This window comes from Beta vulgaris, chromosome 2 (genome assembly GCF_026745355.1).
Source record: "Beta vulgaris subsp. vulgaris cultivar EL10 chromosome 2, EL10.2, whole genome shotgun sequence".
Classification (NCBI taxonomy): domain Eukaryota; kingdom Viridiplantae; phylum Streptophyta; class Magnoliopsida; order Caryophyllales; family Amaranthaceae; genus Beta; species Beta vulgaris.
In genome coordinates this window covers 30735548-30753789 of record NC_079203.1, presented here as the reverse complement: position 1 = coordinate 30753789, position 18242 = coordinate 30735548, and the positions used below count along the sequence as shown (strand labels likewise).

The following is an 18242-nucleotide window of genomic DNA, read 5'->3' as shown; positions in this document are numbered from 1 at the left end:
GGGAAATATAAATATAATTTAGTTTTTAAAAATATAGAACTAATCATAATAACATTGGGGATGTAGCTCAGATGGTAGAGCGCTCGCTTAGCATGCGAGAGGTACGGGGATCGATACCCCGCATCTCCATTTTTGTTAAATAAATTTTACTAGAAAATGGTAATTGTTTTAAAAAAAAAGTTCAGCAACTTTATACATTCAAGTGTTTAAGTTTACCTATTTCACCATTAAGTGTTAAGTATGATAAAATAATATTTTACTAGAAAATGGTAATTGTTTTTTTAAAGTTCTAAGCAACCTTACCTTAATGTGCCACATTTTTACCAATTGATCACGGTCAAGTGTTTAAGTTTACCTATTTCCTAAGTTTTATCCGGCATCTTCATTTATTTTTTATTTTTTATTTTTTATTTTTTTTTGTTAAAATGAGAAAAATATGATTATAATTGCTTCTTAAACATGTAACCAAAGGCCTTTCGCAAATAATAATGTAACCTTTTCAATTATTTCTGAATAATGCAACCTTTTCAATTATTTCTGAATAATGCAACCTTTTCAATTATTTCTGAATAATGCAACCTTTTCAATTATTTCTGAATAATGCAACCTTTTTATTTATTTCTAAATAATGCAACATTTATACCAAATTTTCTTTGAGCGGGATAATATCATATTTTACTTTTTATTTTTTTGAATAGATATCATATTTTACTTTAAAAAGTGGTAATTTGTTTTATTTTTATAGGTTCTAAGCAACCTTTATATACAACCTTCTCACCAATTGTTTACCATCTTACCTATTTTATAGGTTTTATCCAGCTTTATCTTACTCAAAGAAAATGGGGTATAAAAGTTGCATTATTTAGGAATAATCAAAATGTTGATTATTAAGGAATAATCAAAATATTGATTATTCAGATATTAATTATTCAGGAATAATCAAAAGCTTGCATTATTAATTGCGGATGGACAAAACTTTGGATTATTAGAAGCAAATATTCCTATAATTGTTTTATTGTTTTAAATCACATTATTGCTTGAATTTTTATTATTTTATTTCATATGTTTTCAATTTTCTCCACGTAAATTTTAAAATAATCATGAATAATTAGAGATATCAATAGTTAAAGGTTCACTGGAAAATGTGCAATTAGAGACGAAGGGAGTATAATAATACGCGAGTACACAAATAACTGCATCGCAAACAGGTAGAACACAAATAATTGAGTTCTTCACTTTGAATTTTATAATATTCAATAGCTCTATTTTGACCATATTTTTCTACATAACTATAAAAGTGAATAATGTACTATTATGTGTCTACAATTAGCATACGAGATGTTGAATAAGTCTCAACGTATATTTTTAAATTATTATTTTATTTTATTATATTTTTCCAGTATTGGATAATTAGAAATATTAGTAGGCAAAATTGTATATCAGTAAATGTACAAATCAAGATACAACATCTATCTAAATACAGAGAGAGTATAATAATACCGCAAGTATAACAAGTAATTGTATCATAGGAGGTTGAGGTGGTGGAGTAGTGGCATTGCTTTCCACCTCATTCCCTGAAGTATAGGGATCAAACCTCATGTGACTCATTTGAGGATTTTCCCTTATTCTTTCAAATGAGTCCCCTTCATCTTACCTTAAAAAAAAAAGTAATTATATTGTTGAGGAGGTCAACCATCAAATAAAAAGTCAATTCTAAATTACATATGGACTTTGTAAATTAATTTTTCAGCTATCAACTACGCTTAGTGATTCCTAAGCTAAATTATACCTAAAAATAGTGAGCAAAATAGAGGGTATCAGTGAAGAACTAAAAGGCACTAAAGTTGAATATCATTAAGAACATGGATGGAATATGATAGATTTACGAAGGTCATTAGTGAATTATGTCTTAGATGAGACTAGAAATGTCATTGAGTAATAGTCCCTATTAGTATCGTGAATTCAGATCCCTTTTTAGTGGATTTGGATCTTCAAATTTTGTTAGTGGGTGAGACTAGGGATGTAAGTGAACTGCCTACTTGTCTTTAGCAATTTGGACCTTAAATTTGGTCGTTAATGACAAAAATGACTCCTAAAACCTCAAGTAGGTAAAATTGGACAAATTCCTAACCTTTTTTAACCCCAAAATTAACGTTTTGCTTAATATAATGTTACGGTAAAAAACAAGTTCAAACTACGGTGGTATAATATAAAATCCAACAAAATTTGGGTACCAAATGGAAAGCCCAAAGTACAATGGTACCAATTATAATTTCTCAAAGTTTAATTTATTAAACTAGTAAGTGTCGCGGGCGATGCTCCGGGTTGTTTCTTTTCTTAGAGTTTTATCTTGTGAGGAAAAAATTGACCACAATAGTCTTTTATTATTACCATTAATGTGTTAAATATCTAATTACTTGTATAGTCTTTTAATGAGATATAATTACAAAACCTTATTATATTTTATTTTGAAATATTAATCAAAGATGTTATGTTGGATCAATGGTTAAGCTCTCAAATTTCCTTTCAAAGGTCACGTGTTCGGTACCTTCTAACCACACAACATTATTTTTTTATTTGAGAGGTCATTTGATTGAGTTTCCTAATTATAAAATGAGTAGTAAGTGTCCCGGGCGATGCTCCGGGTTGTTTCTTTTCTTAGAGTTTTATCTTGTGAGGAAAAAATTGACCACAATAGTCTTTTATTATTACCATTAATGTGTTAAATATCTAATTACTTGTATAGTCTTTTAATGAGATATAATTACAAAACCTTATTATATTTTATTTTGAAATATTAATCAAAGATGTTATGTTGGATCAATGGTTAAGCTCTCAAATTTCCTTTCAAAGGTCATGTGTTCAATACCTTCTAACCACACAACATTATTTTTTTTATTTGAGAGGTCATTTGGCATGAAAATAGAGCATATGCCTTAGAGTGTTAGAAGAGAGTGCCACATGGCACATAGACGTTCTTATGCACGCCTTTTAATATATTAGTACTAGAATTGCACGCGATGCGTGCTTGAATTTTTTTCGAAACATAAACTCGATTTTCTTCGGCAAAAGAGTCAAAATTTGAACATTAAACATATGAAGTATAATTGTTTTCTGTTGCAAATTTTGATTGGTTTAATTTCTGCCACTTATGTCTCTCGCCATTCTTTTTTTTTTTTAACTTTTCAAAGTTAAATTTTATGAACAAAATAGAAATTTTATTGAATTTATGATTTCTAATATTATAATTTTTTAGTTGATTTTTGAATTAAGTACAATACTTCATAAATTGTAAAGAAAGTGAACACTTTGATTTCAAGTCAATTTTTTCATAGGTTGTAGTTTGTAAGTGAATTTTTAAGTTTTTCTAAAGTTTCCTCATTTTAGTGATTTGCATAGCGTAAATTATGCAATTTCATGATTTTAGTTGACTTGTGATGATTGTTATAATTATATTTTTGGCATTTTTGTTTGAAGCTCCCTTTAATTAGTAAGTGAATTTGTAATTTAGAAAGGGATGGAGGGCAAAATAGGCATTTCAAAAGAGGACACCATTGCTCCCCCCTTCCCTTATATAATAGAGATAGATGTTAAAGTTTATTGACTTTCTATTTGATTATTTAAAGAGACGTGTGTTTTAATTGTAATAAAACCCTTTCTTAGAATCTTTCCTAATCCTAGTACCAAAGCCAAAAACTATAAATAGGGATTTGCAAACCAAATTTGTCCTGCTTCTCATTAAAACACTCCTTAAAACAATAATTGGTGTTATTGGGGACTGAAAATATACATGTAGGTGAAGCTCCGCCTCCTCGATGGTGATGATTTCTTGGCGCAATGGTAGTGGCACAGTGCATCTAGGTGGAAAAGTCAGATAATCTATCATTAGTGCTTCATTGTAGTGTTTAAGTAGTTTGTAAGTGAGATAAGAAGAAGAAAGGGATTGCCAAGGATATTAGAGCAAAATTAAACCAAAATGTAATTTTCTTTTTACGCAATATTTCAGAAGGAATGAATGATAAAAGACAGTGTTTATGAATTCTACGGCAAAATGAGAAAGAATTAAAAGAAACGAGAAATGTATGAATAAGTCACTAAACGAGACCACAACTTTAAAATATAAAATATAAAATGAGTAGAGAGGGTTTATAAGTTACTTTGATCTTGTTTAAGAGAGAAGAAGGTCAATGTTTTTAACAACAAAAACACTACTTTCTAGTAATATAGCCAATATCAAGTTTCTTTTTCAACTGAATCATCCATATACCCAACACTCTACGACTAATAAACTAACTTCTCGCAACATCATACAGGAAATTCAGGATCTTGGGAGGCCTAACATGCCATCTCAAAACCACCCCCACCTATTTAAAACTAACCCTAATGTTCCATCTCAAAACCACTCCCACCCATTCAAAACTAACCCCAACACTCCAACCAAGCACTCGCAACCACCCCGAAACCAACCAACCAACCACCCAAAGCAACCACTTCTGATAGTCCAATAGTCCGATACCCCGCTATAACCATCAAGAGACCACCCAAACCACCCCACTAAAACAGCAGAGGGAGATAGTGAGAAAGATTAGTAGCCGCCTGTCAGCCTAAGAGAAAGGGACCATATTTATCAATGTCAATCCAAGAGAGAGAAAGTAAACCGGATCTACCGCCACATATAGTTACGTTCAAATAAAGATAGATTGAAATGGGACACAGAAAAATATGGTTCACCTTTTGTAACCAGCACCTTGCCCAAACAAAACATGTAGGGAAATTTAATATTTAGGGGTCCTTTTTAACTAATCATATTCCTTTTCCTCTCCCAACCAAATATTCTATGCATGAAGTTTTAAGTTTTTAACACGTTCAAGAAAGTCACCACACGTTAAACAAAACAGAGAGTAATCCTCTATACACAAGCTCCTAAACTGTCCAAGAACATGCCACACATTACACATACATTCACAATAGAGGCCATAGCTTGTTTTAAAGACTCATCATACCGTATTCATGATATATTACAAAATGACAGAATTACCCCAGAGTCTGTGCAAAACCGATATATTTAATCCGTTCAAAAGAACACGAAAAAGCTTGCTGAAGAAGCTTACGCAGGAAATAGAATCTGCGCAAAATGATAAGACAGATGCCAAAGGATCCCATATATGAGCAACATCCAAAAGTTTTCAAGGATTAGTGATACATAAAGGGGCACTCCATCTCAAATAAAAGGACATGTTCACCCCAGAAAAGGAATACATAGCCAAAGCATACTCATCGATGCTAGGCTCACCACTGAAATCCCACAAATAACACATCAATGTACTTTTTGAAATTACTGAAGCAAAAGAACAAGACATCATCAGTAGTATAACACTCCAACAACCATCAAATATTATATGTAAGCAAGTTCTATTGCTCCATAACAAGGTATTAACAATTAAACATAGGTAAAGTGGACTGTATGGAAACACTCAACGAAGGCCAGCTTGAACATGCGAGAGCATCATGCAGCACGGCTTTTGATAACATCCAAATCCATCTCAGTAGGATCAGTTGCTTGCAATTCAACTTGAATACCATCCAGCTCTCTCTTGAACCTGTCCTTGGAGCTCGCGTATATCATCTTGCTTCTCACCTTAGCTGTGTCAGGGGCCCTTACAACGCAACGGAACAACAAAAGGTGTTAATTAAAACCACAGGATGAACACTGTGCTAGGTGCAATACTATGGCTGACAAGAATTTACCATGCGATGAAAAAGATCCTGCTCTTTTGGCAATTCTCCGCAGTCACAAAATCAAAATCATAGACAGCATATCTGCATTCATCAGCAGGAATGCTTGCAGTGAAATCTTCATAGCTTTCAGAAGGCTCCCCAACCTTTTCCACTATTACCTGCTTTTGCTTTTCTTCAATCTTAAAAATTATGAACCGGTAAGTCCTTTTTGTCTTCAACTCTAAAAATTTGAGCTTGCACTGATCATCAACAGCCATTCCTGATGCAGCATTGGCCTATACAACCATGTGAATTTACATCACAATCATATGGCAAGATATACCATAATGACAGCAATAAACTATAAGGATAGAGGGACAGGAATAGCAGCAACTTTCCAACGACCAAGGATAAAATGTTTCATAAAACAGCCATTCTCCAAACCTAATTTTGCAAAATCTATTTGTGACAATCATAAAGAACAGAAGTATAATCTCACAAGTTATAACTGACTTCAAACAAAAAGCAAAAAGTGGTACTGCTCAAATAAAAAATGCGAAAGAGAGTCCAAGATGAAAACACACATAATTAATAATTTAGCAGCTGTTGACTGAGGTTTCATAATATTATAGCAAGCGCTTCTTTTACTAAAGTAATTAAGTGAATTTGTTCACTCTTTCATATCTGCAAAGAAAATCAGAGATATTGGCTACCATCACATGAGTCACAAAAGCATTGAAAAACTAAGTTGAAAGCTTTAAATTCACTCTTGATTCGGTAAACAAAAGGTAATTAAAGAAAGAAAATGATTCAATATAACATATTGATAGTCATAGACATGGATCATTGAAACTCCTCTATCACTAACTAGATTGTGCAACAGTTTTTGAATTATTTTCATTTGTAAAACCCCGACCATTTATATGCTAACAAAGCCCGAAAATGGTTGTGACTTGAGGTTTCTCCAATACTAAAACGTTTTTGTTTCCAATATCACAACCATTCCATGCTACATGGGTTTTCACTTCACTACACCAATAGCTTTTCAGTAAAAGCGTAATACTAAAGCTTCCTCCTTTGTCTTTTACTCAATTTGTCCAATAAAATCCTGGAATCTTCCAATGGAATTGAGGATTATTAAGAACCTACTCCACTTCAATTAGTGAAAACAAACATCACAAATAAACAAGATATTATCAGCATGACGGAAAGAAATATTGTGGCCTCATATATGAATAATCACATAGATAGTTTATTAATGTTAGTGAATTCTTCACCATCAACTATAACTAGTGTCAGCAGGCAATGAACAAAGATTTGGAAGGAAAACCAAGCTCCACCTTCCCCATCTCCTTCCTCCTCTTTCCTTTCCTTCCTATGTTGTTATCCAAACAAACTGTAAACCTCCGAGCGTGTGATCCTTAAGATGGCAGTATTGCATAGACACATATAAGCATTTGGATACTTCTGTTCTATGAAGTACCTTATATTGGAACTTAATAGTTTACATGTAACTCTTCATCAACTACACATACACCCTATAGATTCCTCAAATCCGAACACGAGAATAATTATCAAACATAATATCTGACTGAAAATTCTGAACCTCCAATCCATCATCAGGAAACTCCGAACTTTATCATGTTCACTTCATCTAATCAAACCGTTAATCATATTCATTCAAGCTTGCTCAGAATAAAACTCTTGCTACCAGAGCTAGACATTTCGAACCAACACGATTCAATCATATAAATAACAGAGCCTCAATTGCTGTAATCACTCCAATATCATCATATTCAAAATCAATTTCATCAAACATACAAAAAGCCACAAATATTAACGGAATCCTCTATTATATCAGTGCAAATAATAATATCGATCCCAAACTCAATTTTGCAACAATGAAAATAATCGTAAAAAGAAAATTTATATACAATCAGTAAATACGAAGAATTCGGCCATATAAAAGATCAGATCAGAAAATATAGCAAAATTGATCAGAAAAAAAAAGCAAAAAACAAGAAAAAGGAGATGAGATCAAATCCACAAAGAAATTGAACAATTTCCTAATAAATCCAGGACATAATTCTCAGAAAGAAATTCCAGATCGAACATCGAAAATCGGAAAACAAGAGCATAATTTCATAAAAAAGAAAATTCCTAGATTCAATCTCTCTGCACAAAAAGAGCGAAGTAGCTAAGAAAACACTTTAAAAAAAAAAAAAGAGGAGAGAGAAAAATTTTACCATTTTTGCTGAGTGAAGTAGTAGCAGCACCTGCGAGAGTGGGAAAACGAGAGAGAGAGAGAAAGCGAAGGGGTGGGTAAGAGCGATCGAGAGAATCTAGGGCTTTGATTAAGAGAGAGAACGAATGTATAAAATGGAGTGTGTTTTTTTCTGAAGAGAAAGTGGGGTTTTTAATTTTTCTTTGATGTTTTTCCAAAAAAAAATTCTTCTCTATTTCCTTTACAGCTCGTATGGACTATGAAAGAAAAGAAATGAAAGATTTTTTTTTTTTTGAGTAGAATCAATTAAATTTTCCAATGTTTAGTTAGCATGGAACTATGGAAGGAGAATTAGTCAAAAACAACCCAAAAAAACTTTCTCTCACTAAATTTGAGAGCGTCTCTCACTAAGAATTGTGAGCTTCAGCCAGCTGGATTACATTCCTTCGCTGAAAGGGTTCTACGGTCTTCCACGCCGCTTTTTCTCATTTTCTGGACTCGGTGCTCAACACCTGGCAGCTTGCATGACTCAGGTTTGTCTTCGTGGCGGTGCACGATAATTCTCATCCAGGTTCTTTCTTCGTTTTCGCTTCAAATACTCAGTGTTCTTTATTACTTACTCACCCAAATCCCAAAATTCACTGCACCATATTTTACTGTTGTTTTTACTTGCAAACCTATATATATAACCTTAAAATGAGTTCTGATACCCAAACAACTCAAACTGAAAATCTTCCCATTCGTTCCATACATAAACGCATGGGTGTTTTCGTTCCACAACCACCGTCCCAACCACCGCGGTTGCCTAATATTGAGTGGAATCACTCAGTTGTTGGGCAGTTTTTCGACTATGCTCCACCTAATACGAGCTTCATCACTAATATAGTGAATAATCACTGGGTAACTCGAGGCTCTATTAGGGTGCTTCGAACAGGTGATTACTTCATTTTTGAGTGCCAAGACCAACGCGACCGTGATGCGCTACTGGATTGTCACACCACTGTTATTGATGGTAAGATCCTTACCTTTCGTTCTAGTTCGGCTAATCAGGTGCCTTCTACCATAAACTTTAATTTAGCCACTCTTTGGGTGAGAGTTCATAACCTGCCATGGCGCTTTCTCGAGCATGAATGGACTTCGCGTATACTCTCACATGTGGGTGTGGTGGATTTTGTGGAGGATACGGGGCCTGGGTTATCTAGGGAAGCTTTTCTTCGTGCAAAAATATTAGTTGATCTATCCCGTCCACTTATTTCGGGTTGTTTCTTGCCCTTAGATGATGGTGAAGTGGTGTGGGTGTATTTTAGGTATGAAGGGGTTTTCAAATTTTGTAAGCAATGTGGGTGTGTAGGGCATCATACTGCTAGGTGTCCCATGTCCGCCTATGATGCTCATCATCTCATCCATCGAAGGTTTTCGGAGTTTGAGCATGACGGGATGACTTTAATGTTTGGCCCTATTGAGACTCCTCTTTACACAAATATTCTCAGAGGATTACCCGATCGATTTATTTATCGCAATGCTCGTGTAAATTTGGCAAGGTTTGTTCCGGAAAATGATCCTTATATGTTTGATGAAAGGCACGTCGAGGTCCATATGGTAGATTCTAGTTCGGAGGATGAGCCACGTAACTTTGTTTCCCCAGGTTTACAGGAACCTTCGCCTGAACCACCTAACCTTCCTTCACAACCAAATAATCCTTCAGGCCGTGAATCCGATGCACATACAAATCCACCTACGACCTTTTCTAGGGTTCTGTAGAAAGTGTTAACAGGGACACTACCCCACAATAAGTGGTGGCTTTTTCGAGGAGGCGTGTTGGTGTGGATGTTTTCACTTGTGGGACGGTTCGTAGTCCGGAAATTCAAACAAGGGTGCAACGAGTTCCTTCGACGATGGTTGGGGGCTCCCCGCCGAGTACTCATGCAGGGGTCGGGGGTTCATCTCGGGGGCCACGACCTTTTCGTAGACACTTGGGCATTACCACAAGACCCCCAATTAACAACCTTTCGCGCAGCATTTGTTAGCAAGGAGCCTAGTCCAGATGCGCGTAAGGATGATGGCGTGGATGGGGGAGACCCTCAGCATATTATTACTAGTCCTACTGGTACTTGGAGTGATATACATGGTAATGGAACTCTTGAGGCTTTGGTAGAACAAGGGTGGACTTGGAATCAACCACCTGTGCCAAATGAACCTGGGCCTAGTGCATGGGGCCCTATTCGACCACCGCGTTCGTTCGGCCAAGAGGGTGACCTATGTGGTCGGAAACGCCATATTCGCAGTTACTCTATTGATGGGGTGGATGAACTGATAGGGGACTCTAGTTCAGCAAGCAAAAGTAGTAAAGACAACGTCTTGCACAATGGGAAACTAAAGGTGGATTTAATCTTGCTTCTCCACTTGCACCAACTGGGTTTCAGGCTAAGGCATTGACTAATGTGGCCATGGCACGATCAATGGGAGTTGAACCTGGTGATGAAGTTACTTCAAAAGTTTCCAAAAAGCGCAATGCAGCAACTTCACCACCACTTCCAGCGGGGAAATGGATTTTCAAGCGCATGAAAGGTAACAATGATGAGTCCACCCTACATCACACTGAAGCTGATAAGATGGATCGTCGTTTTTCATTGACGGTGAAGTTGTCAGATGACTCTCCTAGGGTAGTGACTGACCCAGACCAGTCACCACCTTATCCATGAATATCCTCTCGCTCAATTGTCGGGGTTTGACGTCCAGGGACGCTCCGATAATTCCGTATATACTCTGGTTGACATCTACCGTACGTCCAATGTTTTTGTTTTTGCAGGAAACGAAATCTACAGTGCATCATGTACAGGGTTTGCTTCATAGTACTAGCCACGTAGTGTAGTAGGAGTTGATGCTGTAGGTGCTAGTGGAGGAGGGTTGTTTTTTGTTGGGCTCTTACGATGTGACTGTACTTAGTTCTATGTGTAACATTTTTTTGTAAAATCTCTGGTAATAATGGAATGATATGGTACGTTTTGTTCTTGTACGGGGAACCGAGTCATCAACTCCGCCCAATGTTGTGGGATCACCTTTTCCAATTACTATCTCCCTATCCAGATTTCCTCATTATTGATCATTACGAGGATAAATTAGGTGGAGATGTTACTATTAGGGGATGGGAGGATTTTACTAATTGGAAACATGATTTAGAATTACAAGATATTCCTTTTGTGGGACCTCGGTTTACTTGGACAAATAACCGAGAAGGGTCAGACTTGATTCTAGAACGTCTTGATCGTACATATGGGTCGCCAGCATGGTTAGACAAATATCCACTTAGTTACGTCAAACATTTTCCAATCCTACATTCTGATCACTTAGCAATATTTTACCAGACAGCGCCACCATATACTCCTCGGCGGCGGCCATACCAGTTTGAAAATTGGTGCCTTACACATTCAGACATTCCGAGTCTTATAACATCTGTTTGGCAAAACCCCATCGCAGTATCTTCTATGTACTGTTTTACCAAACATCTTTCCTTATTACGTCAAGATATTAAGCGCTGGTGTTTGGATCACAAGGTAGTTTGGGGTATTGATTGGAAGGACATTTCTGAACAATTAACTACTTATGCTGAGCCTATTGATAATCTTCAGCAAGGAAATGCTTTCATGAGCCAAAGACAACAGTTACTGCATAAGGCTAGTTTGGCTCATACTTACTGGTCGCAACGCTCTAAGGATAAGTTTCTTCAGGACGGCGAACTCTCTACTAAGTTCTTTTTTAACAAAGAAAGCAGAAACAACGTTCGACATTCATTTATCTCCTCAAAACTGCGGAGGGTGATTGGACTGACGATGTTCATGCTATTTCTACTGAAATCCTGCGACACTTTAAAAACGCTTACACGCCTTCCACTTCTACGGAGCCTGATCCAGCATATGACGAAAATATTGGATTATTGCTACGGGAACTAAATCTTCCACAACTTTCTGCTATCCAGCAACAACAACTCCTTCTTCCTTTTTCAGAATTAGAAGTTCATGATGCCATGTTTGGAATTGGGAATGCCAAGTCTCCAGGGTTAGACAGTTCTACAGCAGAATTTTTTAAAACTCATTGGGACCTGCTAGGGGTACCGATATTCCAGGCGGTTAGTCGCTTTCTTACCACGGGATTTATTTTGCGGGAATGGAACCAATCGCTTATTGTCTTACTACCTAAAGGTCCTAATCCTGAAAAGGTTACGCAATTTCGGCCGATTAGTTTATGCAATACAATTTACAAATGTGCGTCAAAATGTTTGGTAAATCGGTTACGGCCACTGCTACAGGACCTGATCAGTGAATATCAAAGTGCCTTTATTCCGGGACGTCATATGGACGACAACATTTTGATTAGTCATGAGCTCACTCACGTCATCAATAAACATCGTCGCGGGAATGTTCATCTTTCCGGCCTTAAACTAGACATGAATAAGGCCTATGATCGTGTTAACTGGGTGTTTCTTTTAAGTGTTCTCAGAGCATATGGGTTTCCTGAACATTGGTTACGATTGATTCAACAATGCATCTCTATTGTCACATATCGAATTTTGGTCAATGGACAGGTCTCAGAGGCCTTCACTCCTCACTATGGTCTAAGGCAGGGGGATCCTATTTCCCCATACTTGTTTTTGTTCTGTATGGATATCTTGTCCCGTATGCTAACACAAGCCACGGATATTCGGCAATTTGACGGTATTAAAGCACACAGGTATGCACCTCCTATTTCCCATCTTTTTTTTGCTGATGATGCTGTTCTTTTCTTTAAGGCTACTACTAATTCTTGTACGAAAGTTTCAAGACTTCTCGCACGTTTCTGCATGATATCGGGTCAAATGCTAAGTCTCACCAAGTCATATGTGAAATTTAGCCCTAATATTCCTCAAGGGATGCTTACTGAGTATAAAAGTATTCTCAAGCTGGAGGCTACAAGTTCTATGGGAACATATCTTGGTACACCAGTGGACATTCAGAGGAAAAAGACTCAGCATTTCACTTATTTACTGGATAAAATCTCACAACGTATTACTGCATGGAGTCATACCCCCTTATCACAAGCTGGCAAGGTGATCCTTATCAACTCGGTTCTCATTGCTTCAATTGCTCACATCCTCTTTGTGTTTTTGCTTCCTACAACCATTGCTAATAAGGTGGATGCCATGGTATCGAGATTTTTCTGGGCTAAACCATCAGGGAAAGGAATTGCCTGGCGCCGGAAGGACATTTTGAATATGCCTAAAGGTGCTGGGGGACTCGGACTACGTAGTGTTATGGTTCACAATCGTGCCTTACTGATAAAAAAAGTCTGGCGTATTCATCGGAATTCGAAGTTACTTGTCAGCCAAGTCTTTGCATCAACTCCCCTACATATTCATTCGCATATTTCTATGTTACATTCCTTAAAAGGCCAGAGCTCTTGGGGAGCGCGGAGTTTAAATCAGGCTGAAAAGATCCTTCTTGATAATTATGCTTGGAAAATTGGGTCCAACTCAACTCTACGGGCAGGTCAGAATCGATGGGTCAATGGTCAAATACCGATATACCGTGATCAGATTACACTACGAACAGCAACTTCTGTCACTGTTGGGTCCCTCATCTTACAGGATCAGCAAGGTTGGAATATTCCCAGACTTCATTCTCTATTCACTCCAGAGACGATAGGGGCTATCCGAGGGTTAGAATTGCCAAGCCTGGCAACTCAGTGTGACATCCCGTATTGGCCTCACACAGCTTCGGGTAAATACACCACTAAGTCTGGCTACTATTTTCTATCGCGACAAATTGACATCTGTAGCATGACACCTCCTCTAAATTCGAAATTTTTTCGGATTTTATGGGGATTGCGCATCATGCCTAAGTGGAAGATTTTTCTATGGAAACTTTGGCATAACAGTTTAGCAACAGTTGCTAATCTTTCAGCTCGGGGGCTGTCAGTCCCGAGTGAATGCCCTTGTTGTGCGCTGGAATCTGAGACCTGCCAACATCTATTCAGAATGTGCCCCCTAGCTACTACAGCCTGGCGGACCAGTCAGTTGGGTATTATTTCTAACTCAGTTAGTTACGTTCCCTTCAGAGAATGGCTTGTTGCATGGATTTTATATCTTTATCGTATGGATGGGTATTTGGGGGGATCGTATTCCGGTTTTAATCGCCACACTGTGGACAATCTGGCAGTGTCGGAATAATTTGGTTTTTAACAACATCAGGCCTGATGGTGATAGCTTAAATGTCCTTACACAACAAGTCAGGCAGCAACATCTAACATTCCTGGCTAGGCCGATGTTTTCTCATACAATTATCGACGAAGGACCTGGACCACCAGGATTTCTTATGGCACATTTTGGTTCTTCTTTTTGCGGGATTCCACAACTACAAATTCAAGTTGATGGGTCGTGGGTTTCTAATTCGACCTTGGCTGGCATTGCTTGGGTTGCTGAAAATGTTAACAATCAGATTCAGATAGGAGAAGGCTCTTGTATTCATGCAGACTCTGCTCTCCTCACAGAAGCTAAGGCATGTCTTCAGGCCTTGCTTTGGGCACAAGGTCAAGGTTATCAAAAACTCTACCTGCACACAGATTCCGAAATTATCGTCCTAAGCTTATTAAAACCACTGACATCTCCCATTTCGATCACTTGGACACTCGGTGATATTCGCTTGATCGGCCAGCAATTTGTATGGTGTAGAATTACCAAGGTCGCTCGTTCACAGGTTCAAAAGGCTCACGATCTGGCAACACGTGTCAGACAGGGACATGTACCGTTACTTCGTCTTTAATTGCTTTTTGTTAAATTACTTTTGAATGTACGTTTTCCCGATGTCCAAAAAAAAAAAAAAAAAAAAGAACTATGGAAGGAAAGATAAAAGAAAGTCCTTATATTTGTGTTTTCTTATGGGATAAATTCTTTGTTCACATTAGGAGAACATAAGAGTAACTTAGAAGGTGTAAAAAAGAATACTACTAATATGAGATAGCTAGCGAGATCATTAGCTTGGTTGACTTGCAGTTGAGGAACTTTAATGATATAACACCAACGTGTTACCTTGACAATGTGTCGAATATCATGAATTACCCATTTGAAGGAGATGTCACCATTCTTGGGGGAAACATAGATAGTTAACAAGTGATGTCATGTTTGTGTTAGATCAAAATGCACTCATGATCACACTCGCGGGCCCAAATCAGCACATGTACACAAAGCTTGAGCTTCCGTCGAGATGACTGAGCTAGCATAGATGCATTGGCCATGACCTTGACGAGTGGAGGTCTAAGCATTAGTAGTAAACCACACAATACTACCTGACCAAGTGGTCCTGCTCCGAGAGTCATCGATTTGGATGAGCAATTCTAGTGCGACAATAAGGGATTGACATATGTTGGCGACAATAAATCTAAGCGAGTCCAAATCATCCTGGTGAGGAAAAGGTATATATGGTTGCGACTGTGTGAAAATCTGATGTTCAGTCATCCCTAGATGGAGAGCATGTTGGACCTGTTGAGGAGTAGCAAGAGTCTATCGGAACATTTGACCGTTCCTCGTGCACTAGATGTCCCATAGTGTTGCAATGAAGGTGGGTAAACTGTGGCCAATGATCCCATCTTCACTCCTGAAGAACTGAACCTAGGCGATTAACGACTCATAGAAGGTGGTGTTAACATTATCTTGAAGGACGAACCGTACCTGAATAGCAAGCCATACCACATAAGCCAAAGAACAATTCTGAACAGATGTTGAGGATCCTTTGGGGCTTGGAAGCAAATTTGGCATATATAGGTCGGAACTCGTGAACCCTCGGCGAGACAGGTTTGCGTTGACCGTAAGACCGTTGTGCCATAGCTTCGAGATAAAAGTTTCTATTTGGACATGATGTTCAAATCCTAGAGCATTCAAAAGAACATCGAATGAGAGTGAGGGGTCATGCTATGAATTTCTTGTTGTGTAGAGAGAAATTATAAAGTAATTGCCAGAGTTAGTGGTGTACTTACCAGGTGGGTGAAGGGTCTAGTAGGGGGTATCAAGGATGGTGCCAAAGCGAGGAAGTTCCATTCCCTAAATCTGGCGAGGACTATGAACAATATGTGGAATTCGTAGAATATCCCACCCTTGGTCGTTAGGGACAGCGAGGGGATCCACCTTTAATGTTGTCGCTTCCTGGATTGGTACATTATCACAAAATAATGAGGATTGCCCATTGAGCTAGCAATGAGAAGCAGAATTGTGTGATCCACTACCTATCTTCCACATACATAGAGTGAGAAAGCTTTGTTCCGCATGATATAAGCCACGAAAACCCCATGAGCTATGACTAGTTAGAGAGCGGAGAAGCATAAGAGACAGGGGGTCGCTTGGGCGTGGAGAAGCAAAAAACCTAGAAATCAGAAGTTGAGGGTTCGTATGAATGCGCTAAACTTTCTTCATTAAGAGAGCCTGGTTGAAACGTGCAATAATAATATCGAGCTTGTTGATGATGCTCGTCAGAACTCGAAGCACTTATAAGTAGGGTTGAAAGTTCGGTGCACGGTTTGGATTAGTGCCTAATCCAGTCCGATCCGAATAAAATTTAGATTTCAATTTTTTAATTCGAATCCAAACCAATTAGGGTTTGAATCTGCTCCAATCAAATCCAAATTTTCATACTCTAGATTGGAACCGATCCGAAAATCCGATGTTTTAAAACTCTAGTTTTTCGATGAAATGAATTAAGCACAACAGCAACCTATTGAAATTAGGAAATGAGGAATTAAGTGCAGGTGGTGTTTTGGGGGAAGGGTTGAAGTGCTATATGTATTGGGATATGGAGTAGTTTTTTTATAAAAAAAAAACAGTTAAGCACATAAGCCCAATTCAGATACATAATACAAGGCACATTACTATTTGGTTATATTGGATTTTTGGATCCAATTATCCTTAATCCAATCCGATCCGAAAATCTAAGTTTTCAAAAAATCTCAATCCGAATCCAATCCGAACATAGCTCGAATCCGATCCAAATTACTAATTCGTATTGGATTGGATTTTGGATTTTTTCCGAATAACTTTCACCCCCTACTTATAAGATGTGGGCAATGAAAGATATAAGCACCGAGTTAAAAAGTATCAACTTCTCGACTTGGGAAAGAGGACGTTGGCGCCATGCTGAAATACGAGTCGAGACCTTATCTAATAAAAAAGTGAAGTGCTGAACCTTTGAATCTTGAATATCAATTGGTGTCCCTAAGTAGCTGCGAAGTGATTGCTGAGATGACATGTTAAGTATTGTATTTGCTTGTATTTCTGCGCCTGATAAGTGGAATATTGGGGATGAACTTGATGTAGGACGTATTTGATAATTTTTCCTGAATTATGGCAGAATCGTAAAAGCATATGGGAGATTGACGAACATATGGCAGTGGAGACTTTGAAAAAGAATAACTCATCACCCGCAAAGAAATGATGGGAGATTTGTGGCCCAGAACGGCTTTCCTGGATACCTTTAGAAAGCTTGATATCAATGGCCAAGGTTAATAATTAATTAATTGGGCTTTAAAATAAGACTTTAACACTTTGAAATAGTTTTGGAATATCTTTTTAGATTGCTCTTCCCTTGGGTCGGACCAACTAAGATCGCAATATGTTTCATCACCGGATCCTTAAATAGGGAGACACGATTATGTGTCTACAGGCATAAAGTGGAGACTTGGAGTTAAAAAAGATGAAGAATTATGTGAAAAAGGAAAAATCATCAGGATTTGTAACCCAATATGATCGCACAATGAGATTTCAGGGAAGAATTTGTGTCCCCAACAACGAAGCATTTAAGAACAAGATTTTAGAAGAAGCTTACAATAGTCCTTTCTTAGTTCACTCTAACGAAAACAAGTTATACAAGGATTTAAGACAAACATTTTAATAGAGTAGTATGAAGCAAGAAGTTGTGGAATTTGTGGTAAGAACCTTGACTTGTCAAAGAAAAAATATTGAGCATCAAAGGCCTATAGGATTGCTAAAACCATTGGATGTGCCAACATAGAAACGAGAATCGATTTCGATGGATTTCATCATGGGATTACCACCATCATCTCCAGGCATGAACTCCATTTGGGTTATATATTGTGGATAGATTAACTAAGTCTGCGCATTTCTTGGCTATTAGAAATAATTGGTGTTTGGATAAACTAGTAGAGTTGTACGTAATCACAATTGTCAGATTATATGGATTGCAAAATTCTATCATATCAGATCGTGACTTCAGATTCCAAGCAATGTTTTAAAAAGAATTGCAAAAGGCTTTTGGCACAAGAT

At 37.6% G+C, this 18242-nt stretch overlaps 2 protein-coding genes and 1 non-coding gene across 3 annotated transcripts; 2 read left to right on the top strand and 1 right to left on the bottom strand.

Annotated features, from left to right (window-relative positions):
• Positions 1 to 56: 56 nt before the first annotated feature.
• TRNAA-AGC (transfer RNA alanine (anticodon AGC)) lies at positions 57 to 129 on the top strand. Its single transcript has one exon. It is a non-coding gene; the product is annotated as a tRNA-Ala (tRNA).
• Positions 130 to 5138: 5009 nt separating this feature from the next.
• On the bottom strand, positions 5139 to 8157 carry LOC104886976 (actin-depolymerizing factor 4). The gene is made up of 3 exons (XM_010671547.4): positions 7965 to 8157; positions 5749 to 6014; positions 5139 to 5657 (listed from the first exon to the last, which is right to left on the bottom strand). Exons 1-3 carry the CDS (start codon positions 7965 to 7967, stop codon positions 5507 to 5509), a joined length of 420 nt encoding a protein of 139 aa, XP_010669849.1. The 5' UTR covers positions 7968 to 8157; the 3' UTR covers positions 5139 to 5506.
• Positions 8158 to 10986: 2829 nt separating this feature from the next.
• Positions 10987 to 14736, top strand: LOC104886993 (uncharacterized). The gene is made up of 3 exons (XM_057392950.1): positions 10987 to 11616; positions 11715 to 14077; positions 14166 to 14736. Exons 1-3 carry the CDS (start codon positions 10987 to 10989, stop codon positions 14734 to 14736), a joined length of 3564 nt encoding a protein of 1187 aa, XP_057248933.1.
• Positions 14737 to 18242: the final 3506 nt, after the last annotated feature.

What these genes read in the sequence shown, in the direction of transcription:
- LOC104886993 (XM_057392950.1), top strand. Translation starts at nt 10,987, where the DNA reads ATGTTGTGGGATCACCTTTTCCAATTACTATCTCCCTATCCAGATTTC. An exon ending in GACAACAGTTACTGCATAAG is followed by an intron (nt 11,617 to 11,714) that starts GCTAGTTTGGCT and finishes CAAAGAAAGCAG; the next exon opens with AAACAACGTTCGACATTCAT. An exon ending in TATCTTTATCGTATGGATGG is followed by an intron (nt 14,078 to 14,165) that starts GTATTTGGGGGG and finishes TAACAACATCAG; the next exon opens with GCCTGATGGTGATAGCTTAA.
- LOC104886976 (XM_010671547.4), bottom strand. An exon ending in AGGATCTTTTTCATCGCATG is followed by an intron (nt 5,658 to 5,748) that starts GTAAATTCTTGT and finishes TTGCGTTGTAAG; the next exon opens with GGCCCCTGACACAGCTAAGG.